This window comes from Melopsittacus undulatus, chromosome 3 (assembly GCF_012275295.1).
Source record: "Melopsittacus undulatus isolate bMelUnd1 chromosome 3, bMelUnd1.mat.Z, whole genome shotgun sequence".
In the NCBI taxonomy this organism is placed as follows: domain Eukaryota; kingdom Metazoa; phylum Chordata; class Aves; order Psittaciformes; family Psittaculidae; genus Melopsittacus; species Melopsittacus undulatus.
Genome location: NC_047529.1, coordinates 12545986 through 12571773, shown reverse-complemented (window position 1 = coordinate 12571773; position 25788 = coordinate 12545986). Strand labels below are relative to the sequence as shown.

Sequence of the window (25788 nt, the reverse complement as noted above, 5' to 3'; positions counted from 1 at the left end):
ACAGCATAAAACGTTTTAATTTCTGAGGTTTTCGTGGTCACTTCCTTGGAACGTTGGGAGAAAGGAAGGGTTTTGTCTGGTTTAGGTGGGATAACCCTTTTCACACACCCTTCTTCACCTTCACCAGAGGGGGAAAAGCAGGTGGTAGTTGCACATCAGTCAACACTATGGGAAAGCTGTAGGCCCTGCGTCTGCAGTGGGTGTTAGCCACTGTAGCCAAGGACATGCCCATAGTGCTCCCACTGCCAGGAGAGCCATTCAGCATGATGGGTGCTCTTGGCACCAGATTCAGTCACCCTTGCACTGCTGTTGGAGTCCCAAGCCCCTCTTACATATTTCCCCTGAGACATTGCTCTTGACCCCACAGAGACAGTTCACAACCTCTTCAGGTGAAGCTGTTCGTTATGACTAGTGTCCCAACCCTGCCAAGATAAGGTGATGAAACCACATTTCCTCTTGAGACTGCGCTTAGCGTGCCCCAACTTCAGCTAACACCACAGTCCTGTGCCAGTGGTGCTCTTGCTGCTGGGGAGTGGCATGGATATCATAGCAGATGGCTGTATTTGTCTTCATACTTAATTTTTAACAAAAGCTATAGTCTTCTGCAGAGAACAGTGTTACTGAGGGTTTGCCATGTCGAGATGCGATGAGGGTGGCGTTTGCCTTTGTGGGAGGAAGATGATACTTGCACAGGAAGAAGAGCTTGTGACTTTGAATGCGGGGCACCTTTGATTTTCCTGCCCTAGTGCCTCAGTTTTAGTTAGAAGTATTGCTCCAAAGCAGGGTGCTGCACGTGATGGGGCTTGTAAGGTGGTATCAGGCCAAAGAGAGTTAGCAAAGAGTATTTCAGGTGTATGACAGACCAGGAGCCAGGATACTGGTTGACTGTCAGTATCTGCATCAATCCACAGTGGGGAGAGGGTGGAGAAGAGTTCATCTCTTGTGGCAGGCCCTGGGCTCAGCTTGCATCACCTGCCTGGAGACAGAGGCAATTCCGACAGCAGGAGCAGAGGTTCATACAGCAGGAGGCAATTAATTAACACCATAACAGGTGAAGGAGGATTTTGGGGAGTAGTGAAAGTCCGAAAGAATGGATGCTGCTGATTAAGGAGTACAAAGCCAAGGTGCTTCTGCTTACACCTTCTCAAACAGCAGGGTAATGTGAGCTGGCGTCCTGAAAGACATCTTTAGTGGTGGGTTGGGGTTGTTGTTTGGGGTGAGTTGATCTGTTGTTTTTTTCTTTTTTTTGGGGGGGGGGCTGGTGAAAGTGGAGAAAAGAAGGAATTTCAGATTTGTGGCCAGGGTGCCAAGGCTGCAGAGGTAACCCTGCTATTGTGGGGTGAGCCCAGATTACACCTGGCTTGAATTTGGAAGAGCAAAGATGTATGGCAAATCAAGCAGCATTGGGGATGAGGGGGAGGAGAAGATACAGGAGTTTGGCCAAAGCTTTCCAAAACTTTCTGAGGAAAGTTCAGTCAGGCAGGGGTGAAGCCTAGCAAGTTCCTGTGCTTATTGGAGCTGCTGGCTGAGCTACACTTCAACCCATAGCCTGGCCCTGCCCTGTGCTAAGAGCAGGGATGCATTTGTAAGGCAATTGTGACAGTCTCCTCTCCCCCACCCCTCCACCTACTGTGTTAGCACAGGGGTACTTGGGGCCTTGCTGTCTGTCTCCACCCTCAGGGACCTGGGGAAGCACTGTTGCACTTAGGCTGTGGCCTGCCTTTCCTGGGGCTGCTTATTTCTTTTTGAAGAGCTTGCGGAAGGAGCTCCGGAAACCCCCCTTGGGCTCGTGCCGTGGGTTGTGGTCGCTGAAGGATGTTTGCTCATTGTCATCCTTCTGGCAGAACCTGGTGTTGTCTTCTGCATGGAGCTCCTAAAAGGGAAAAGACAATTTAACCAGCATTTGCAACCTCACATCTTTGTCCCCTTCTCTCTTTCTCTCTGTGCTAGGAGGGACCTGGTGGCTAAGGAGGTGCAGATAAGGAGGTGCTGGCAAGGCTGGGAGACGACAGGTCACTCAGGCCTCAGCAGCACTGGTTTTGTTTACGGGGAGCTTACTAGCCCCTTTTGCCAACAAGGGAGCAAGACAGCATGGACAGTTGAAGGGGCTTCCCACCCTTGCCTTGCTGTTTACCCTAGGGCAGGGAGGCTTCAGGCTTCTTGAGCTGCTAAGGTGTGGAAGACTCTTCTGTTTGCTCTGCTGCTGCCTGGTTATATATCTGTGGGGCAGGAGGCTTCATTAGCACACACACCTTGCGGTAAATGTGCCACTAAAAGATCTCTCCCCCTTGCTGAGTCCCTCTCAGCAAGGCTCTGGACAGGTCCCTTTTCTCCAGTTCTGCCAACCACTGCTATGGTGATCTCCTTCGCTCTGTGGGGAGAACATGTCCTACAGTTCTGGATTAGCTCCACATCTGCACCCTGCTGTGGGCCATAGCACTGTGCAGGTGAATGCCACAGAGCTCACAGGCTCCTTTTATAGGGAAAGAATGGACATGGACGGGGATGGATGGGGGGACATGGGCTGTATCCCCATGCCATTTATCCCTCTAACTCATCTCCCTTGCTCAGCCATCCACCACCTGTTTCATTCACTAGGGTTTTTTTCTCTTTTCTTTCAATGTTTCTTTGCTGTCTTCTCAATCAGGCTGTTGGAACCATCCTCCCATCATCACCTGCATCTACACCCTCACCTGCACCTTGCCTCATTTTAACGGGAGGCTGTTTCTCTACGCAGCACTGGGAGAACCAACAAAGCATCTCACAGCACCCTAAGCCTCTTCCACAGGAAGTGTGAAAGGAATCTTCCCCCCAACTGTGACAGCTCAAACCTGGCTCTGAACAGGCACTGCAGGCTACAGAAACACTTTCTGCAACATGTGGTGTCCCTGAAGGGCAAGAGTGCTACCTGCTATGTCCCATCTAAGAGACACTATTGCTGGGGTCTTTCTGTTTTCACACAGGTTTTAGCAAGGGTCTGTGATCCATGCAACAGACACAGGTGAAACGAAACCCATGGACCAGATCCTTTCTGGTGTAAAGGCTGAGTTTGTCCAAGTCATGCTGGTTTACACTGGCTGAGGATCTGATGCTAAATCCATTGCTTTTCTTAACCCAGCACTCCTCACAGAAAATAGAAGGGCACCTTTTAACTGGGTGCCACCCTATAGCCCTAATCTCAAACAGCTTTGCACATATGTAGTGACCGTGATTGGACACAGGATTTACTTGTGGGGGAAGCTCAGTGACAGCTAGAGACACATGAGAGGCTAGTGTGTCCCAAGGTTGTTCTACCTGTCACTCAGCCAGTTGTGTGCCTCAAGCCCACGTTTGTCCCTGGGGAAGATGTGTGTGAAAAGGAGCTCTCTTGTACCTCCCTTGGGCATGTACATGCAGATGAGCACTTTGAATATGTGGACTGGGAAGCTGTTTTGGCATGTTCCGCCCTAACTGCATCTCAGATCTTTCTCCTGCTGCTGCTTCTGCATCACCACGTGCCTTTTTTTTTTTTCCTCCTGCTATTTATGCCTCCTTACTTCCAAAAAGCTCTGTTTTTCACCCGCTCCTCTCTGTGGGGGGAAGTAGCTCCTTTGGGAGCTTCGAGATGAGGCTGAGATCATGTGAGGCTGGACATTCCTCTCCTGCTTCTGCTGCAGCCGGCTCCCACTGCTGCTCCGTGTGCTGTAGAGCCTGGTGCTCACACCCTCAGCGCTCCTTGGCAGCTCCTTCAGAGACCTGCTCAGCTGCTTGCCTTTGCTGTGGAACATTTCACGCTTGTAAGTACTGCTGCTTACAGGAGTGCAGCTCTTAGGCAATGGCTGTAAGGCATGATCTGTCCTCTCTGGTTCTGATGTGAAGTTAACAGGCCTAAGGAAGCAAATGTCTAAGCTGGACTCGGAAGAGGCCGGGGAGCAATTCTCAAAGAGAGCGATGTTTTGGAAGGTATCATCTTCATAGGGGCCTGGCAGGGTGAAAACCTCCCCGGGGTAGTCAAACTCTTCATAGCTTGGTGCAAAGTTTCTCGCATCCTGCAACAGCTCCACAGAGGTCCTGATGGCTCTGTCAGTGTTTCCCACTGCATCAGCTGGTGGTGCTTCATACTCCATTTCAGGGATGGATTGTAATGGGGCTGTCAAAGCCTTGAGTTCCTGCTCTGTGAGCTGGGAAGATGCAAGGATGTTCTCTGGCCTCTCGTGTTTTCTACTTTCCATTTCCCAGTCAGGAGACTTTACAGCCTGGATGTTCTCCATCACGGTTGGTTGGGGTTTCTTCATCTGGGGCATCAAATGCCTTAAAAACAAGAAACAAAACAGAAGGGGTGGAATGCTAAAGGATGACTGAGAGACAGCATGACAAGCCTCCCTTCCCTCCAGCCCATTCTCTTGCTTCTAAGCTTAAGAAGAATTTTCATATCTTAGAGAACAGTAACAGAGCTGGCACTAACAGAAATTGCCTGGTTGGGTTAGCAGGAGCAAACTTGCAGGGGTAGAACTGCTTATCCAGTAGCTTTAGCTGACTTGTGTACTGCACACCATGAAATGAATAGAAACTGAGATGAGAATCCAACTGCTCCATCCCTCTCCTGTTCATCAGCATTTTGGATTTTTAATTCCATTCTCTTGCTGTAGATTGGCCTGGGTAGTCTAACGAGAAGGAGACTAGGGATTGATCTAAAACACTGCCACTTGGGGGGACTCAGAGTCATGAAGCCAAACTTCTTGTTAGTGTCAGATAATGTAAGGAAGTGCAACAGCCACAAATTGCTGATGTTAAAAAAAAAAACTAGGCAAATCTAGTGTGCTTCTCTGATCATCATCTCATATCAGCAGGCTGAACAAGTTCCTGTGTGATGTGCTCTAGGTTACCCTGCTCTTGCAGGGGGGTTGGACTAGATGGTCTTTTGAGGTCCCTTCCAACCCTTGGGATTCTGTGAAAGATTGCTGGGTGCTGCCAGTAGTCCTGTCTTGAATTAGTCTTCTGTCTTTTTGAACCCATTTGTAGTTGCATCTTGTGATGGTGAGTCACGTCATTCAGTGATGTGCTCTGTGCAAAAGTATTTTTTTTGCTATCTGAGACTTTGGTCATGTTTCCTAATTCTTGTAATGCTGGCAGTGAATAATGCAGAGTGTTACTATGCACATCCCTGCCAGGTCTACACAAATACATGTCCACCCTGGTTACACTGTTAAGACAGCTAGCAAGAAGATTGACAGCCCTGGGTTGTTTCTGAAATGTTTCCTGCTTATAAGCCACATGGTAGTGGATAGAGGAGGGAGACAGCCCTTCATCTCTCTATGCATCCACAGGGAGTTATCTTGGAAATGACAGTCTGTAATTGCTTAGTGTCATGGGTGTAGTATGGGTGAGGAGAGAGAGTTCAGCCTACTTTGAATGCTTTCTACTAGGACAATAGGCTTACGGGGTTGTGGTGCCAGAGGAAGGTGCTGGTGGGAATGACTGTATTGTCTCTTCCGAGTGGATCCCACTGTCCCGGATAGATGTCGCACTGGGTGTTGGAGAAACCTCTTGGCTTGTACACTGGGAGGTGAGACCTTTGTACAGCTTCACCAGGGATGACCTGAGGGAGGAGAAATCCATCGTCGTGCTAAGAAATAAGGCAGGGAATGAGCACGAGCATGTAGAATCACAGAAAACAGGGCTGGGAGGGACCTTAATATTCCCGTTCACCTCTTCCCGCCCCAAGGAAGAACCTGTTCCACCTAGTCTGTCTCACTCAGGGCATCCTGCTCTCTGTCCTGTGCTTAATGCCTCTCCTGACAGCAGTCCCTCCCCAGCATTCTCCTCCACCCCTTTATCACCCTCCATATTCAGCAGCTTCTCTTGAAGTTTGATCTTGATCTAACTCCCCAGTGAATCATCACAAGGAGTAAAAGTAAACAGATTTTGATTTTAGTCCAAAGTCTTGATTTCAAGGAACTCTTCCAAACCACAGCTTGAGAGTCTGCATTCAGGGTCATTTCTATCTGTCGTGGTTTAAGCCCAGCCAGTAACTCAGAACCACACAGCCACTTGCTCACTTCCCCCTTTCCGTGTCAGGCTTCCCCAACACCTCCCTTTCCCTGGTGATAGAGAGAATGAGCTGATGTTGTGCTTACTTCTTCAGCTTTTTCCTCTTCTGTATAAGGAGGTCTTCATTGCATTGGAAGAGGAGACTATAGTGTGAGATGAAAACCCGGAGGCGCTGCACACACACCAGCAGCAGGTAATAGTCAGGATGCTCTTGGTCCGTGAATTTCAGGACATTCTGGGCATAGAGGAGAGCAGGCTGTTTGGAGGGTGTCTCTGAACCCTTTCTGGAGAGAAGGTGCTACTGGGACCATGGATTAGTGCTCTGGAGTGCCCATGGCACTGCTCTGTGGGAGCATGGTGGGACCTCTTCTAGGCAGCACCAGTTTCTGAGGGACTTGGATGGGGCCTGCCTTCTGGTATACACACGTAACCACTGTAAATGTTATCATGGGATGTGTGAGTTTAGCAATGGATGAATAAACTGATCTCTGTTTTTATAGGGCTTGCTTTGTCTGAAATGTGTTAGTACAATTCAGATAATCCTACTGTGAACCAGAACTCACAGCAAGCTCTTTGTAGGAAAGATTGTTGGATCTGAGGAGCCTCTAGCCTTCTCAGTCGCTCAGCTAACAGGCCTGCGGACCACTCAGCAAAGAAGCCAGCTCTGTTACAGGAGTTAGGTCAGAGCTCACAGTAGGTGTGCCCCGTCTCTGGCCTCCTGCTCTTTGAGAGCTGCAGGCAGCAGAGCTTTTGACTTCCCAGGGAACAAAAATTGGTTCTGTCAGGCCAAATGGAGAAACTGGCAAATAGAAGCAAGCTCCAGGTGAAAATGATGAAAATTAAGCCACTTTCAGTTGACTTTCCCTTTCAAAAATTTTTTGTTTTCAGAGAACCTACTGGGTTAGCCAGAAGCCCTGAACCTGTACCAGCTTGAATACCAACTCTTGAGTTAAAAGTCACATGTAGTAGCAAGAGTTCAACAAGACAGTTTCCATCCTGGGGCCCTACCTGTAGATGAATAAGGTATTCAGGGATTCGCTGGACTATATGGAAGAACAGAATGTAGAGATCGGACTTGATTTCTTCTTCTACCTGAAATAGAGAAAACAACTTTAGAGTCTCTCCCACCCATAAAACATGTCTGCTTCTAAATGGTTCTGGGATTTAATGAGTAGTTGTGCTGTAAGTAATTGTAACAGTTCACAAGAGCACACCAATCAAGTGGCAGTTGTGTGTGATAATACATCTTGCTTCTGGAAGGTTGAGTGTCCCTCACAGATAATCCCCAGCATAATTAAGTAGGGGCATATGTTTAATGTCCACTGGTGAAGTTCCACTGGAACTCCAGGGAAGGCACTTGTTCAGAATTAATTTCTTAGTTTAGGGTCAGATAAATTGAACAAAATTTAATCGATTGATTATAAATGAAGATGTCTTGGAAGCAACTTAGTGTGGTTTAGTTACCATACTTTAAAACAACCTTTATATTTAACTTTCCTAATTTAAACTAATAATCAAGGATGTGAGACCAGATATTGAAGCTGAACAGCAGAGGCTGTTTTCTCTCTAAGGCACTTACAGTCTCACTCTTGCTCTCCCTGTTTGGATGAGTTCTCCATTTTCCAGGAGACAGTGACTGGGGTAGCGTGTGTACAGACAAGCTTTCTGGGAGGTTTGATTTGTGGCATGTCGTGTGACAGCAAAACCATCTTTGGTTACACAGTAATGAGCACGTTAAAACTTCCTATTGTAGGTGAATGCCAGCCATGGCAACCTTGGGGAAACCATCATTTAGTAACAGAACAAGAACTGGCAGAAGAGCTGTTTTGTGGGCGGGCATAGCATGAAGAGATCCAGGCTTGCATGTTGCCATTATGTGTCTGTGAAGCAGTCAGGAAGTTTACCTCCTTCAGGATCACCACATGGATCAGAGAGATGCATTCTGGCAGGTCCCTCAGGTAAGCAACATAGTAGTCCAGAAAATTATTCTTACCGAAAGAAAAAAGAAAAAACCAAGGAAAGTTAAGAGACATTTTTGGTCATAGAGCCAGCCAGAACATGGAACTGTTGGTCCTTCACTATTATTCCTGGGAGCTCATCATGCTAACTGCTTGAAGCTTTCAGAGCTCGGGACTTTCTCAAGAAAGGCTGTTTAATAAAACTAACTCAGCTGTTGAGCATAATTTGTAAAGATTTATAGCAGATGGGAGAGGTACAGAGACTGGGGAGCAAGAAGCTTTCCTTAAGACTCTTAACATTTATAAAACCTGAGATAAGTTTTTACACACCCTTCCAGGAGAGGTCCCACTGCTTGCCAGGGCTTGGGTAGACCTTCACCCTGAGAAGCAGGTATTGTTTTACTTGGGGCTAGAAACTATATAGGATAAGGGGCCTGCCCACCCACTTGTCATGACTGAGCAAAGTATTAAGCAAGGGGAGCATAAGAAACATGCTTTTTTCACAGTGTCACTGTAAATAGAGACATCTGAGCTGTACAGGCTCCTATGTAGCTTTTGCAACTAGGTCTCGGTCTTGTGCAATTATTATAGGGCTGTTCTATGTGGCTGCATGCCCACAGGTGAACCTGTAATGGGGACTCCCAGACCAACCAAGTGATCCAACAGAGGGACTGCCATGCACTGGGACTATGCTCAAAGGAGGATGAAAGTTCTTAGTCTAGCCATGGCTTCACATCACAGCCCCTCTGTTGCAAGGTATCTTGGGCCATCAGCACCACACCATGATTCATAGCAGAAGACTCCATAGAGATCTGTAACATACCTCATCATTTGTTAGTTTCAGGAAGATGTCTCCTAGAATTCCTTGTCGTGGCCAGCTCAGGACTCGCTCCTGCAGAGCGTGAAGTAAGTCGACATGCTGCTGGACCAGGTACCGCAAAGAGTTGGGGAAGAAACTGAAGGGAGACTATATCAGACTGGTTACACAGAGCAGAAGCTCAGCCCTAAGCATGTACTGCTGAAGTGTGCATTCATGGGTGCTTCAAACACAGGTCTTTTTAACTGCTTTTGTTGGAGTCCCAGCTGCACCAGGAAGCCCAGTTTTAGCAGTTACATACATGCAGGTACCCTCTCCAATAGGCTATTATTACAGTGTTTTGAAGGTTTCTTAGGCTGACTCTCCAGTGCATTGCGTAGTTGACCAGAATTTGTAGAACTAAAAAGTCCAAGGCCATGCTGCTGTGGCTAAAGAAGCAGGACCATGGTCCTGAGCCATCCCATAGAGTGCTAGGAGGAGAGCTCCACAGCTTTGCATGTTGTTTCATTTGCCAGGCCTGTCAAAGCCAACCCTTTGAGGTAGACCTACTGCCTTGCTATCATTTCTTGCTGATTTCATTGAGAATCAGAATGAAGATGTCAAATATCAAAATATTTTGCCAGATGGAAAGGTTCCAGTGAAAATAAAAACTCACTTCAGACTATCATGTTTCAGTTTGAAGTGTATGTGTCACCTAACTGCTTAAATAAGCCTACATCAACCCATATACAACACGTCCCACAGTGGACTTCTATCAAATGACTCCTTGAATGTGGGAGGCATGTGAAAGAATAGGAGGCTGATGGGACTCAGAAGGAGACTGAAATGAAGTAGTAGTGAAATGGTTTGAGATGTGAGGTAGACAGAATGCAAAGACTGGCAGAAAAGTCTTTAATCACAGTAAAAACTTCCAGTACCTGCAGTTTTCAACTAGAAATAATCTCTAAGTGTTCAAAGATGAAAGAAAAGTGGGAGAGAGTATAATGCAGAAAGAATGTTGACTGAAAAAATACTCAAAAGAGAGAGCACACTAAATCAAATACCTTCTCTCTTTGGTGCTCCTTTTCACATCTGGCCCTTGCAACGTGGCCTTGATCTTCAGAATTAGGGAAAGGTTGATGACATACTTCCTTTCTGACTCCAACAGCTCCAAAGCAATGTTCTGCCTTTTGGCTTCCAGAAGATAACAGTAAAGGTTAATAATAAGGAAATGCTGACCTCAGGGATAGCCTCATGTTAGACCTGTGATCTGACATTAAATCATGAAAGTAGAAACTGTCAGAAAGTGATACCAATGTCTTGTCTTTGTGTGTTTATTTTCCCCAAAATATAAAATTCTAGCCTGATGCTACAGTATGCCCCAGACATGACTCAGAGGCACAGATTGCTAAGAAAGCTCCAAAGTAAATGTGTTTTCCCCTGTGAATACCAATTTTTTGAAGAAAAACAAAACAAGCAATCAAAGGTAAAGCAATTCATACTGGGGATTCACATCCAGTTTCCTGCACCACAAGTTGTATTTTTCACCCACTTAAGGAACTGCACTGTCACAATCCCATCACTACTCCAAACCTGCCAGGTCCTGGAAAGAAGAATGGATGTCCTGAGTGCAGAGCAATTCTGTCAACAGCACAGACCAACAAATACAAAGGCCAGAAGTCTTAGAGACTGAGGCCCTGAGGAATTCCCCCCTAGCAGGAGAAACTGGCTTGTGTGTCTCACTCTGTACAAGCTGATTACTGACCAGCTCACACCAGATGTGAATTTGAGCCTCTCTATCCAGTTTTCTATTCTGTCCTTACCAGCCAAAGAAGGTTCACATATAATGTTGTCAGCTGAGCTGTATCTGCTTTGGCCCATGTCTTTCCCTCTCTCTGGTTGCTCTTTTGAAATGTATTCATCTCCCCAGTCCTTGGTGTCCTTGGGCTGCTTCCACACTGTTGATGGCAGATGCACTTTCGGCTGCCCCTCGGTTGTCAAAGATGGCTTCAGGCTGTCATCTGTCTCTATGGGTGCTCCTGCAATGACAAGCAGCTGAATTGATCTTGACATCTCAGTTAACAGGTTATGCTACAGCAAGCAGCTAAGCTGCATTATCAGCCATGTGAAACACTGGAAGGAGAGTTAGAAGCATCCTCTGTGCTTCACAGGGGCTATAGCACTGTACTGTTTACTTACAAACAGAAGTGCAGTTGGCAAGCACTTTGGCAGGACAAGGTTTGCACTCTTCCAGTATTTATTTTCAGGCCAAATAAGGTACAAAATCAGATGTGTTTAGAAAAGAAAAAGCATATATTCCAAGTATGGTTGCACTTTAGGATTTTGGGATACTTCAGAACTTGGTAAAATGGCAGGTATTGTAGAAATAGGAAGTATTATTATAATTTGGATTTAAATGCCATTCTTACTGGATGTAAACTGTCATGGCTCTTAAAATTTGTGTGTGATGTGATTATACAGCAGCAGCAGGACTCAGTCTGAGGCTGTTAAATCACAGAGAAAGTTGGGGAGGGTGCAGGTGCATTAGAGCTGGAATTGCTTTAATGCAAATGCTTTTAATTTGGGTTGCAATAAACCATTGTTCTCTTTATTTTCAACTGGATTCCAGCAAAACAGCCATCCAGAACACTGAATGCTTCTGGTGAACAGTGCAAACCCCTAATGGCTGTTCTCATACGTCCTTTTGCTGGCCAGGATCCTTAGTGACCCCTTACTACACCCTTCTCTTAGTTCTGAACAATCCTTATTTTTGCCAGAAAAACTTGTCTGTTACCATTCAGATGCCTACAAGGAATCTGGAAGCTGGTGTGTGAACAAACACCTCACCAGTTCTACCTGGTGTGTAGTCACTGCAAAAACCATCTCCTCCCAAGTGACAAAATGGCACACTTGTTATTCTTTGCCACATTATTAAGCATCCTTTCTGCAAAAGCAATTAGAACATGCAAAATCAGCAGCAGAAAGGCTTTTCCTGTCACATAGCAATCATTTGTGTCTTCTGTCAAGTATTTGGCACTTCAGGACTCAGGTTTGCTCTCCTTTTCAACTGCAAGCATGAAAATAGAATCATAGAATAGTTAGGGTTGGAAAGGACCTTAAGATCATCAAGTTCCAACCCCCCTGCCATGGACAGGGACACCTCACACTAAACCATATCACCCAAGGCTTCATCCAACCTGGTCTTGAACACTGCCAGGGATGGAGCAATGAAGGCACATGGCAAAGAGAAAGACATTCCTCTGAAATGCATTCCCTGAAAGCATTTCTTCTGTGCAGTGAAGCAATCACCCTCGCTGAATCATTGCCCTGCTGGGTTTTGACAGTTCAATGTTTTCCTACCTGGACCTCCTACAACTTTCACGTTTCCTTCTCCCATTGGCATGATCCTCGTGTCAGACACTGTTGAAGAATTAAGAGGAACTTTACAAGAGAAGGCAGCTGTAGAGCAGGCTTCCTCCTCCCAAGCCTAGTCACTAGGGTTAGATCCTCCAGTCTTTCACATTTTCGCTATGCAAACCCCCTGTTAGATGCTCTGCTAAGGAGGATCTTTACTGTTGTGGCTCTTGTTGTGATCTGTTTCAGTAGCACCTGCAGGCAGGCTAAGGTAGGGTTCCTGTTGTGTTTGGTGCTGTATGACTGCAGAGGAACATGAGCAGTCTTGATTAGTCCTTGCTCAGTAGGTGTGTATTGGGTAGAGGCACCTAGCAGGCAGAACAAGAGGATGGAGGTCTACAGAGGCATGGCTGCCATCTTGGGTGGTGTCCTGGGTTTAGCAGTAACAGTCAATTTTTCTCCTTCTTAGTAGCTGGTGCAGCTGTGTTTTGACTTTCAGCCTGGGAACAGAGCTGATAACACCAATGATTTTCAGTTGTTGCTAAGTAATGTTTACTCTGACCAAGGACTTTGTGAGTCTCATGCTCTGCTAGGGAGGAGGGAGGGCTGGGAGGAAGCAGGCAGGACACTTGACCCAAACTAGCCAAAGAGGTATTCCATACCACAGCACATGATGCCTGGGGAGGTAACTGGGAGTTCCCCAGAAGGGCTCGCTCTCTTCCAGGTTGGGCTTGTTTAGGTGGATGGTATCGTATTCTCTTCCCTTGTTTCTTATTATTGGCGGTAGCAGTAGTGGTTTGTGTTATACCTTAGTTACTGGACTGTTCTTATCTCAACCCATGGGAGTTACATGCTTTTGATTCTCCTCTGCATCCCCCTGGGAGTGGGGGGGGCAGGGGGGGAAGAAAGACTTGTGGGGGGATGAGAGAGAGACTGTGGTTGGGTTTTAAACCACGACAAGTGGAAAGGAGCTTACTGAAGAGTGGAGGGATGAGATGACTGGAAAGAAGCAGGCGGTGGGAGAAGTGGGTGAGAGATGTGCAAGATGCGAATGTGCAAGAGGGATATCAGGGAGGGCTAACACAGGACCTCAGAGTAGGGCAGAGGGGGGCCATGACTGGCCAGATTCTGAGCAGAACAGCAGAAAACCGCACGTGATTTTCATCCAATCTCTGCCTTTGCTGACTTTTTAAATGTCAGCCCAGTCTCTGTGATCCTCCTTTCTGTGCTCTGCTCCCTTACATGGAAACAAATCCATGGATTGTAGAATTTTTATCAGGGGCTCTGTGTCCATGCCACTAGCATTACAGGGAAGGTCCAGCCTGCTTCCATTTGCTTGGAGGAGGCAAGCAAGAAATATTTTGGGACAGTGTTCACAGAGCAGCATCTTCTAAATCTGGGCCAGCACCAAGGTTGCTATCATAAGATACTGCTAAGGTGTGTGCAGACACCCAGAGAAGCACCCCTGTTTTCTCTATGTGCTGCTGGCACCTGAGGAAAACTTAGTGTCCTCTTCCCCTAGGGACTGTTCTCTGGATGTTTTTCCCTGGGGAGGGCACTGAATTTGCCTGCTCTATTTCCTACCTTTTTCATAAGTCACATTGTGTAGAAGACTTGTAAAATCTTCATTGATCAGCACAGGTTCTGGGAGGTTAATGGATCGAAATGGGCTGCCCTGGAGAGGTGTAGGTACCGTCTGTGACCCGTGATCATCCTTCTGTGCTCTTCTGTATGAATACAAAGAATGAGACAGTTGGAAAGTATGAATGCTACAGGTGAAGCTCCTATGCTGCAGCTATGGCAGACAATAACGTAAGCATAAGCACAGAGTTAAAAGTAGGACAACTCCAGCAGAGACCAGGGAAGGATTTGGCTTTGATGTAGTTCATGAACAATGTTCTGGAAGTAACTTCCACTGACTATAGGTTAATTCAAATCTGCTCTTTTGCAGAGCATATTTCATCTAATTAAATGGCTTAATTAGCTAAGGAGCTAGCCTAGATTTGTCATCAAGGCAGCTGCACGCTCGTCAAAACTCAGTTTTCGAAAGGAGGTTTATTAGGGCCAAGGTGGACAAGCTGACTGCTTCATCACAGCAACAGTGCAGCCCAGCAGCATGCAAACGTGCAAGACCCTGCTCAGGGAAGAAAAGGCTGGTGACAGGAAAGCAGAGCATGGCTGCACCGTCAGGAGCCCGCCAGGCTAGAGCTTCCAGTAGTATTCAGGGTTGATATGCATGTCCAGCCAGGAAAAGATTAAGACACTGAAGCTATAAGGAAATTAACAAACCAGACACCACTGCTAATGAGCAGTTCAAGAGCTCTGGAATTCGTGCCCTTACTTAGCTTTCATTTTCCGTGATTCCCGACGCTTCTCTTGCTGCAGCTGCTCAATTTTCTGTTGCATTTCCTCCTGCTTGGCACTGATTTCTTCAATCATTGATTTTGCATCACTGAGCTCCTCCTGAGAAACAGACAGAAGCACAGCATTCCCAGGGTGCCCATCAGCCTTGCATAGCTCTGCTTTGAATGCTGGCTGGCATGCAGTACACAAGCTTTGGGATGCTGGGGAGAGCAGCTCTGTGGTTAGACTCTCTTCCTTTGCAAGTCCAGTGTGTGTAATACACTGCATGGCAATCCTCAATTCAGCTACAGGTAACTCACCCAAGCCAGCATGATGTCACATGGTTAGGGCACTGGTGGGAGATGGAGACATGGGGCTTCACCCACCACCAGTTAAAAGCACTGGGAGGACTCCTGCCTTTAATGGCATTTGGAGGTGGGCCTGAGGAAGCATGTTTCCCTCTCACAGTTCTCCAGCATGTGTATTCACATGTTTCAGTTGGTTCAGAGCGCAGTTTTATCACTCACATGCGTAAGCTTTTGCCAGTCAGGCCTTGGAGCTGGCTTTTTAGCCTGCTTTCCTAAGGAAATGAGGCCCTCCATAACCTCTCTGTCAGCACATCCTCCCTCAGGCAGTTTCCACAAAGCTTTACTTGGACGTAGAGCTCTCTCATGCATGAAGTTCCTGCAGAGTTCATCATTGTGAGCAGCAGGACAGAGGAGAGAGACTACAGAGTTCTTTGTAAACTGAAGGAGTGGGGTTTTCCCCAAGCAAGCGAGTGGCTTCACTGGGAGCTTGACATTTGGACAGTCAACATGGGCATGAGGCAGAGAAAGCAGCTTTTGCCCCTCCTGTTTCTTGCATAATTTATTGTATCTGGATTTTTAAACCCCTTTTTACCTCTGAACAATGCCATGGGTAACCCTGCCTCTGGTTGCTTTGAGACTTCTGCCATGTGCAGAGGAGAAACTTCTTGTTTTCTCTTTGCTTGTCCGAGATGACAGGGCTGCTTTTGCCTGGTGCTATCCACATCTCCCTGTCAGAGGGTTAGTAACAGGCTTTTCCAGTAAGCAGCCCTTTTTAACTTCACAAGGTATTATTGACTCAGCAAAACCCCATGGGGAAGATCTATCATAAAAACAATAATATAGTTCCTCTGCCCATCTCCTCACAGGCAGTCATCCCGTTTCTGCATGGAGATGCTGGCTGGTTTAAAGTGTACATGAAGCCTTCTTAATAGTCTCTCTTCCCAGTCCTTTGTCTTTATTCTCTTGGGCTGGATCAAACCAGGCAGCGCTTCCTCCCAGTCATGTGGGAATGCAACTTCAAAAGGCTGTAGGGTTTTGTGTTAATTCCCTGCTCCTCAGCAGCTTGGGTTACTGCAGGAAATGCAGGAGACCTGACCCAGGGAGAGGTATTGCACAGTGGCCCTGTGAATAGGCCATGTGCCGGCTGCATGTGTGCAGCCCCAAGCAAGGGTTACTTGTGCCCAGGGTAGCTCACAGCACTGCCTCATGGCTCATCAAGAAGGCTCAACAGGCCAGGGCATAGGTTACGTTTGGGCTGGAGTAGTCAGGGAGGCACAAAGCCAAAGGAAGAGCACCAGATATACCTGAAACAATTACCAGCTCATTTTCTTTGCAAGCAGTAAGGATTGATGGAAGCAGGGGAATTCTGCCCTGTGCCACCCAAACTACCATGGCAGGTATACAGCCCCCTTGGTGGTCACACTCCTACCTTGAACGTGTTGAGGGAATTCTTCATCTCAGCCACTTTCTCTTCCATGGCACAGCGGCAGCTCTTGACCTTCTCCTCCAGGGCATACTCGCCATGCTGGATCCGTGACAGCTCCTGCATCGCTTCTGTGAAACCCGCCTTCAACTCAGAGGCTAATGCCTGCAACTAGAGGAACCACAGACATGGTGGGTTCAGTCCCTCCTCCCAGATGCAGGTGGCTGTGCTCCCGAGGGTCACCCATGGTTCAAGTGGCATGAAGGCTGGGTGTAACCCATTCTGTAAGGTGCTGACCCTTTTCTCCTCCTCCAGTCATGGCTGGGAGACATGGAGGGAGGTTTGGCCTCTGCTTCAGCCTCAGTACAGGGTAGGATGTGTTTGTACATCTAGATTTAGAAAACTCTAGATTTAGAGTTTTTCCAGGCTCCCTGGCAGTTTGCAGCCTGTCAGTCTGTAGAAGGAGAGGACAGCCTGAAACATGCCAAGGTGCTTTGCAATAACAGCAGCCAGATTTATCAATCCCCAAAGCAGCTGAGCAATCAAGATGTCCATTTTTGAGCAAGTCCTCCTTCCCCACATGCTTGTGGGGCTGGCCCTCTCCCCAGACAGGTCTAACACCTCCTTGCTCTCCAAGGGCTATGGAGAAGCTCTGTCCTGGGTCAGTGGGCCCTTTCCAGGCAAGGAGGCAGCTCTTTAACTCATGATGGGGAGGGAGCGGGAGGTTTTCCCCCGGCATACAGTGACACTGTGCCCACTCTCCCTGTTTGCTGTCCCTAGAGGCCCTGCTACTGCTGGAGGAGCTCACCACCTAAGCTGGAGGCAGCCGGTTGACAGCCGCATGAAGCAGGAGACAGAGCAGGGTGAGCCAGGCTGGCGTAGCGAGCAGACAAGGCAGTGTGGAGGTGGGCAGTGAGGGCAGGCAGCAGGGGGCTAAGCAGGGACACCCTCTTCAGGGTCAGCTTGGGCTGGCAGCCCTGAACTCTGCCCCACTGCTGTGAGCATGGAGCTTGTTCTGCCTGCACAAAGCCCATGGCGAGGTTGTAGTTTTTTACCTTTACAACAGAAACTCGGCCTAACATCTGGTTATAAACTGAGTCCAAAACTGGAGCACTGATGGTAAGAGAACAGCCACCCCGGGGAACTCAGGCGCTTGAGTCCTGTAAATGGAGCAGAGATGGCTTCCGATACCTTGGGGCAATGGCATGCACCATCCTCCTCTGATCAAGACTGACAGTGTCTTTACAGAGGACGTCTGCCTGACATCCCCACTCCTACCCCAACGCTAACCCCACAGTCCCCAGTCTGGTCTGGCTGGACACACATTCCCAGAGTTGCCTGGCTAAGAGGAGTGGGACTGACAGGCTGGGACAGGGCAGAGAGGAGCAGGAGGCTGAGGGCATCTTCCCTCTTCAGGCAGTCAACCCTGACTCCCCAAGCCAGCTGGAGCTCCAGACCCCTGGGTTCAACCCCTTTACCCATCCTTTCTGGCCACAGTGGACACCTTCCCCTGACACAAGAGTGTCACAGGAATTGTCACCTTGTGAGCGTAGCTTGAAAAGTTAGAGGGGCTGCTTGGGTCCATGGCTGCTAGGGGAGGCAGTGACCATACTGCTGCTGATATCTCAGCCTAGAGGGATGAGCCAGATGGTCTTAGCATCATCAGACATCCTGACACGCATGCCTGGAGATGTAGGGGGGATACCAAGTGCTGCAGCAGTGCAAAATGTTCATATTCCCATGCCTGCTCACAGGTGCTTGCCACACTTCCACACTGAGCTGACATTGCCAAGGCAGAGTCTTCCTGCTAGCTTGCATCAGGGTTCAGCATCACACACTTTCCTCCAAGTGAAAAGGGGTCATTCATCAGATCTATCCCTTCCAACTGAAATATGCTATTCTGTTGTATCCTATGCTAACCGTTTTAGAAATCTGCTTGAGGATGGGGATGTCACAGCCTCAAAGTGGAGCAGTCTGGAAACTGGCCCTGGAGATAACAACGACCGGGGAGGATAACCAAAAATGAAATGTTTTTTGCCCATAGGCCTTGCCATATCCTCCTCATATGCTTCCAGAAGGGGTGTAAACTAGACAGATCCTTTGTAAAGGGTACAGGGATTGGAGTCATTACTCATCTAGAAGTTTCAGATTCAAGAACTGCGAAATATCAGCAAAAGTCAGTAAAAAGGGACTACTGCAGAGACTTTAGTACCCACATGCACTGAAATGCTCTGTGAAAGCAGAGTTCAGACAGCCAAAGATTGGGACTAGATTAAAATAGGCTTTGCCTCTAAGAGCAGAAAGTCACTTCTTATTTTGGGGTTCACTGTTGGCCAATCTGCTCATGCACTCACAGTGCTAGCTTGGTTTCTTCGTGTATCCTTTGTGCTCCAGACCCCAGCCTGGGTCTGCCCTACCCGGTACATCCTTCCTTGGCCCCATGCAGCTTGCAGTGGCAATTTCAAACTCTGAAATGCATCTTGCACTTGCATTTCTTTTTGTTGATGCTTGATGGGTAAAAGCAGCAAGCAACACAAATCAGCCATATCTGTTAGGGCTTGTATGGCTGGACAGAGAGTGCTGAAACTCTGAGAACTCCCTTCTCCACTGCCATCAGCAGTCAGAGCGTAGAAAGGAACTACTAAGAGCCTTGTGGCACTGGGTGTAAGTTTGATGCAAAAGTAAGTGGTGCAGGAACAACAACATATTTTCTTCGAACTCCTGCCAAGCACAATGTAGTGCTCGAGCCATGGATTTTGGTTTGAGCTCCTTTCTAATGACAAGCTGTAAAAAACCACCCTTTAAATCCCCTCAGCTGTTACAGATAATGGAAGCTGCTGAAGCATCAGCTCATGCTTATGTCTTGCCCAAGTTATGCCTACAGGACCAGAGACATTTCACAGGTTTGTGAACCCCTGGAAAGTTAAACCAATTCAGTGCTTCTGAAGTGCAACACATACCATATAAATAGATTTTATACTAGCACAGAAACTTGGCAACAGCTTAACTGTAATGTGTTGTTCTGCCTCACCTATTCACGGAATAAATGAACTGTAGTACTTAAGTTGTGGAAGTTAAGGAACACAACAACTGAAGTTGAACTAATGCCTAGAGGATAAGTGAATCTGCATAGTCACAGGGAGTCCTTAGAACCTGTTCAAGATCTGTTCAATAAAGCATTTGGACATCTAAATAATTTAGGTTAAGATACACATTTCAGTCCCCACTTGCCTTTGAAGTGTGGCTCTCAAATTTGACAAAGCAATGCACTGAGGGATCCAGCAAGATGCTTGTTTAGCAGATTATGTCTTTGCTGGGGAGCATGACTCCCATTTTACCTGCTCCCATGATGTTTCTCAGCTCTGTGTGGAAAAGCCATGCAAGCAAAATCTCTTAACAAGTTCAAGTAACTGCTGTGCTCTCCAGGTAGCTGCCCACAGGGAAATGAAGGGCTCTCCTTCTCTCCCTACATGACTGATTAACACGACACTGAGAAGCAGTCACTTGTGACTATCACTTGCTTTCTAGCCCCATGAGAATATGAACTCTCTATTGAAGTCCACCTGGAGAGGGGAGTAAACATTTCCCAACATGGGGGAACTGTGACAGTGTGGAGGAAGTGATGATGGCTAGAGGGGAGGAGAAGGGTGAGATTGGAAGACATACAGGGAGCATTTCTCAGCCTGGTTTTGACTTTACTTTCAGAGAGTGGAGATATATATGTGTGTGTATATATATATATATATATATATATATACATATATGTATACACATATAGAAACCAGCTGTGAAATCTCCTTTGCTGAGCCTCTACTTGTCTCACCTGTTGTACTGTCTTCAAAGGGTGAACAGGACTGATGTTGCTTCCGGGACCAGAGGGAGCAAAACTGCGGAGCCTCCCCATGCTTCCTCAGTGGGTGCCAGCAATTTGAGCCATTTGCAGTAGATAGTGACTGTCCATGCAGTCTAAAGCTTTATTCAGACTTTGAGGCTGCACCGGGAAGGTGGTCATGGCCAAGAGACAGGGATGACTTATGGAAGGAATGGCTGGGGTTGAAAGCAGAGGGCAGAGTCCTGGGGAGCTGGGTTTGCTGCCCTGGCTGCCACTGAGGGGGTGAGAGGGAACCTTTACTTTCATGAGTATATGTGTCCCCAGATATCTCCCTCAGCAATAGTCAGGCTGTCCAGAGCTCTGTGTCTCCAAAAGAATGGCTATTTGCATCTGCCACCCTTGGCAGCTGCCCTAAGGTCCTTACACTAGAACAGAGCCTGCCCTCAGGGATCTTGAGCTGAAGCCTGTCAAAATCAGTGGAAAACAGGCTCAAGATGAAGGAATTCTGCAGAGGAATAACTCTGCTGCTATAAATATATCCTAGAAAAGAGCAAAACCACCTGCAGCCATGAAGAAGAACTGTCTGTTAACTTTGCCCACCTTTGTCCATCACTTTGCATATCATCTTATGTAGCTGGTCCGAAGAAGAAAGTAAACATTTTGTCACCCAAAAAGAAAGCTGCCTGAGGACACCGCCTGGAGCTAAGGTGGGACAAAGTCCAACAGTTGCCACAAAGCCTGGAACTGATTTTTCTGAGCTGCATGGTGTATGCTTCTACCAGGGAACAACTAATTTCTAGCACAGCTACTAACTCCTATGTCTAAGGGCAGCACTTTTACATCCAAGCATCAGGAAGGCTTGCAATACCTCAGCAGGAAAGCAGCAGAGCTGTGCTCAGTTACAGTGGCAGAGAACCTGGCCCTAGGAGTATATCCAGTATTTATACTCTTAGGTAAGCATGATAGGAATAAAGGCAGAGCAGCAGGGTAAGGATAGAAGAGAAGGATGGAGATACTTAAAGGGGGCTGCAAGCACTATTGGCTCTTGTTTCACATCTGTGCAGTCTGTTTTGGTAACTGCAGTGTCCATAGGGCCTTTGCTGAAGTAGAAGGGGGCAGCCAGCTGGTAACTTGTGCTGAAAGATTCATTAGGGTATCCACATCTTAGCAGGGTTTTTCTGGAAAGCAGCGTGTGTACATGTTGTTCCCAGCACACTGTCCCAACATGTTGGACCCACTGTGCTGGGCCCTTCAGCAATCCAGTCACAGCTCCTTGCTTGGAGCTGCCTGGATGGGAAAAAGGGATGTGACAAGAGAAGTACTGGCTAGTTAATGGAAGGCAGTATCTTCTCCACTTGCCATGGTGCACCTGAAAGCAATTAGTGTTGCAATGGTGACAAGGGAAGGTTCAAATAGTCAGGGTTTCCAGTTCACAGGTATGCTTGTCTTTCAGAGTATGGTTCCATATTGAAGCAGACCAAAGTTTAAAGTGCTCAAAACTCTGTTGTGTTTCCTGCAGACTGGAAATGCTTAGGAAACATCACTGTGGAAACACTGAAACTGCATCTTACAGGAAGGATGCATCTCTGGTAGAGACAATCTTGTTGCATCTGTAGTGGCTGATAGCAGCAAGAATGTCAACATGAAGAGTGGCCACAGAGCTCGGGAAGTCCTGTTCACCTGGAAATGACATGGGCTCAAAGACGGGGTTCCCAAGCTCCTGGCTGGGGAGCCAGACAGACATGCAGCAAGACTCAAGGCTCTGGCCAGCCCAGCTGGTCTGGATTATCAGGCAAGAAGAGCATCCCATGGTCCAAGGAGCTGCCAGATCCCCCAGGAGACTTGGTCCCCTGCTGGGGAAGACACCCCCACCCCATGTCAATCAACACATCCTTGCTCCTGGGACAGTTAATCAGGTCTAGCCATGAAATCTCCCTCCAGCCCAGTGAATTGACTTTCTCTAATTGGTGCTAATGATACCAGCTAGTTAATTAGCCGAGCTCACAATCACCCATCTAAACACAACTGGAGTGTCTTTTAAGATGAGGCCCAAGATGTGATATGTATAACATCCATCCATACAGTGAGCACATTTTAGTTGCCACGTTCCTTGTAAGTGTCTATATTTTTTCTTCCACTTAATTTAGCTTTTTAACTAATATTTATCTATCAGTAACTCTTTAAACTCTTGGAGTTATTTAGGGCATTTTGCTCATCTTTACCTGGGAAATCTGTGTTGCAGGGGTACTCACAGGCACACTTTCAGTCTCTCCTGTGGGAATAAAGAACTTCAGTCAATTAAAATTACTTATTACAGTTACTATAAATAACTGGAATAGAGGGTTTGAAGTCCCTCTTGAGGTACAAATCAGTTTTAAAGGACTCAAGTCTTACTTTAGGAGATGTGAACACCAGACCATTTGTAAATTAAACGGCAGTTATAAAACAGACATTACATTCACCTCATTTGCTGTCCTGTGTCTGAATAAAGCTGATCCCTGCAAAGAGGTGGGAAACCTTGTATGTGCAAACAGGGCTACATTGCTTCCTGTGAAGTTCAGCTCTGTGTACCAGCCTTAAGTAACAGGTTTTTCCCCCTAAAGCCTCACTGATCCCTTTCTCTTGTGAAACTGTGGATTTTATCCTTTACTGTATTTGTGCATTTTTCTGTTATCTCCACAAAAGTCTGATCTGTATATTTTAAGCCCCAGGTTAACAGACTTTGCTCATGGAGGAGCTTATATCTATTTTGCAGAAATGTTTTGGACACTTCAGAGACATTGTCTCTAGGCATTAATGAGGATTGATGAGGACTGAAACCAAGAAGTCTAAATATATTATTTCCTCTTTTAACATTGTCTCTTCAGTGCAGAAACCAGTTATCCCATAGAAGTTATCATTGCACTTTGAGGGAATTGCAGTCAAATAGCTATTGTTTTCCATGTTATTCCCTAAGATGGCCTTTGCTCCCAGGAAACACCATGCCACCCAGTTCCTCATTTGAATCACCTCCCATTGGCAATGTCACTTCATGAGACCACTTGCCTCAAAGAATTTGCTTCACCCATCTCTGCTGTCAGTTGCAGACATGACCGGTGACCCCATGCCCAATTCTAGGGGTGCCAAGCTCTCTCTTTCCATGTTGGCTGCAGATGTTAAACCCCTTGCCCACCTGGGCCTTTAACACCACAGAATTTCAGTCCTGCAGAGGCTTGAAAAGGGTGCAGGGAGGACTTTACACAGTCAGCCAGTGCGTGAAGTAGAAAGCTGAAGCCTGGAAGTCAGAGCTTTCCAAGGCAGATATGTTCTGGTTTCTTTACCCCCTGAGGGGGAATATGGGTTACTGCCAAGGGCACCTATGAATTGGCCCTGTTCTGGTCCTTAGGATTTGTCCTGATTCAGAGGAAAAGGAGCAAAATTAAGGTCTTTTCCAATCCTAACTATTCTATGATTCTGTGATTCCCCAGTGACTTTCAGGAGTGTGAGGCAGAGGGAGGAGAGGCAGTACGCCTCTCTCTGCCTATGTACTGCTTTCTCCTCATGCTGGCTGGTCCTGCAGCCCTGGGGAGGGATAGGTTAGCAGGGTCAGACAGTGATTCCCTCCAGGGAGGTTCCCTCCTCTAAGGTTCCTCCTGCAGAAAACAAGGGGCAAGAGGCTGACTGGGAAAAGTAACTGTGAACTCAAAGAGCCAGCTGTTTGGGGTGAAATCTCATCAGCCCAAGTTCCAAGTTTCATCTTTTAAACGACAGGTTGTTTTCATTTTCAGCTTTGGCCCTTCTGAGGCCAAATTTTGTCTGCAACCCCACAAACCAGAAACTGACTTTTGACTTTAAATGAATGATGAACCTTTCTCATGGTGCCTCACTGGGGCTTTGAGAAGGCAGATGCTGTTTAAGTGTTACTGCTGGACCCTTGCTGTTGGATGGTAATGACTGACTCCAAAAGAGCAAAAGGACATGTTTCTTAATCATTAGCACAATACAAACCAGGTGCTGGAAGACAGTGAGATGCTGTTTTTTTATGGTGGTGGACATACTGAGTGCTGAGCTTTGTGGAGGTCTAGAGGAGTCAGGTAGCAGTGCAGCAAGAAAGAGCTGTGGTCTGTCCTCACATTTTCTTTGGGAGGGCTGAAGCCAAGCACTGAAGAAGTCTGAATCTTTCATTTGGGTTTGGATAGGAATCAGTCGTAGTGTCCTTGGAGAAACTCAAAGCAAAGAACTCCTCCTGAGCAAGACCAGAAGAGGGGAAAGGATCCCTGCTACCATGATTTACCTCCCACCTTTGTCATGAGCATGAGTAGAAGCACTGTCTGCATGTTCCCTGTCAAAACCCAGATAATTACTATAAAGTCACTGCTAAAAGCTGGAGCAGAGGAGGCTCCTCACAGTTGCCCTGTGGGAAGAAAGGGGATTTGTGGTTATCTCCCAATTTCTGCAGTGAACATCTGCAGCCCGTGGGGGCATACCAATTAATTGGAAAAGATCTCTGAGTTAATTTCCTTTCCAGGCTGCTGTAGTGCAGGGGCCAAGGTACACAGACCTAATTTATCAAATTAGAATAATAATAATAGGGAAATTAACTCTTCCATTACCTATGCCATGAATGAATGTTAGCACCACCAAGCATCTTCCAAGAGGTAAAGAGATGGTTCTGGCTCTCTCCTGACCTGACAGTTATGGGCACTCCTAAATTTGCTCCCCCGGCTCCTCATAGTTTGAAGAGTTTCTCAGCATATGGGCATAGTCACCTCTGAGGTAGCAAGGGAGAGGACAATGCTGCAAGGGGTTTGGGGTGGGAAGCAAGTACTATCAGCCCCACATTACTCTGTAATAAGAATATTTAAAACTGATAACCACTAAAACCCTGGACCTGAAACCCCTGAGCTTTGCAGACTTTCTAGAAGTGTTGCTGACTGTAGCCGGACTGGTTGCATGCAGGCAGTGTGGCCTGGATGCATCTTGGTGCTTGCAAAATAACATAACTGGTGCAGAAGTCTGGGTTGTTGCACTGACAAGAACAAGAACCTCTTGCAGTAAAGCGTGTGGGGGGGAGAAGCAGATCCTCCTCACAGTGCCCTCATGTAAGACAAAGCATTTGACAGTTAGAAGTCTCTGTACATCCCAAGACAGAGATGGGTCCAAGGCAAGAGAGAGGAATGACTTCCCACACTGGACATTATATATGCCACAGGATTATTTTCCAGAGGGGAGAGGGAGGTGTTTATAAAATACAAGATAAAAACTTCAAACCTCAGATATTTCTATGAATTTAAAAGAAGGGAACATTTGCCCAAAGCTGCCATGGCTAAGAGGTGCTCTCAGGGGGCTAGCTGCCAACAGACAGCTCATACGAGAGAAGGTTTCCTCCTTGTTATCTTTCATACTATCAGGAAGTGAAATAAGAGGATGCTTTACCTTCTTGTTTGTTTGAGTCCATGGCTGCTATAGGGTGTGCGTCCTCGGAGGGACTCCTGTCCTTACTCTGGAGGGTTCTGGCTGGTCACTGGGAACATCCCATGGCTTAGAGCTGCCCACATGTGAGCCCTGCGATGGGTCAGTTGGTCTGAACCCTGAGTGCAGAAAGATGCAGAAAGGGTTTATTGAGCAGAGATGCTCAAAGTTCAGAAGACAGAGGGCAGAGGAGCAGGGATTTGAGAGGGAATGAAGCATCTTAGAGGTCTGTTTGGGTTCACAGTGCCTCCACAAGCAGAATAGGTGCCAGTCCAAGCAAACACTTCCCTCCC

At 47.1% G+C, this 25788-nt stretch overlaps 1 protein-coding gene across 1 annotated transcript; it reads right to left on the bottom strand.

Annotated features, from left to right (window-relative positions):
- Positions 1-1727: 1727 nt before the first annotated feature.
- On the bottom strand, positions 1728-25481 carry ARHGEF33 (Rho guanine nucleotide exchange factor 33). Its single transcript, XM_031047572.2, has 15 exons — positions 25460-25481; positions 22267-22316; positions 16219-16383; positions 14480-14601; positions 13723-13865; positions 12145-12204; positions 10608-10823; positions 9849-9978; positions 8812-8944; positions 7935-8018; positions 7039-7122; positions 6117-6265; positions 5420-5605; positions 3537-4290; positions 1728-1873 (listed from the first exon to the last, which is right to left on the bottom strand). Exons 1-15 carry the CDS (start codon positions 25479-25481, stop codon positions 1736-1738), a joined length of 2436 nt encoding a protein of 811 aa, XP_030903432.1. The 3' UTR covers positions 1728-1735.
- Between the last annotated feature and the right edge of the window lie 307 nt (positions 25482-25788).

Bases quoted from the DNA above. Each gene is read 5' to 3' on its own strand.
- ARHGEF33 (XM_031047572.2), bottom strand. From the start codon at position 25,481: ATGGACTCAAACAAACAAGAAG. The intron at 12,205-13,722 runs GTAGGAAATAGA...ATTCTTCAACAG, and splicing joins CAATGTGACTTATGAAAAAG to TGTCTGACACGAGGATCATG. The intron at 5,606-6,116 runs GTAAGCACAACA...CTTATTTCTTAG, and splicing joins AAGAGGAAAAAGCTGAAGAA to CACGACGATGGATTTCTCCT.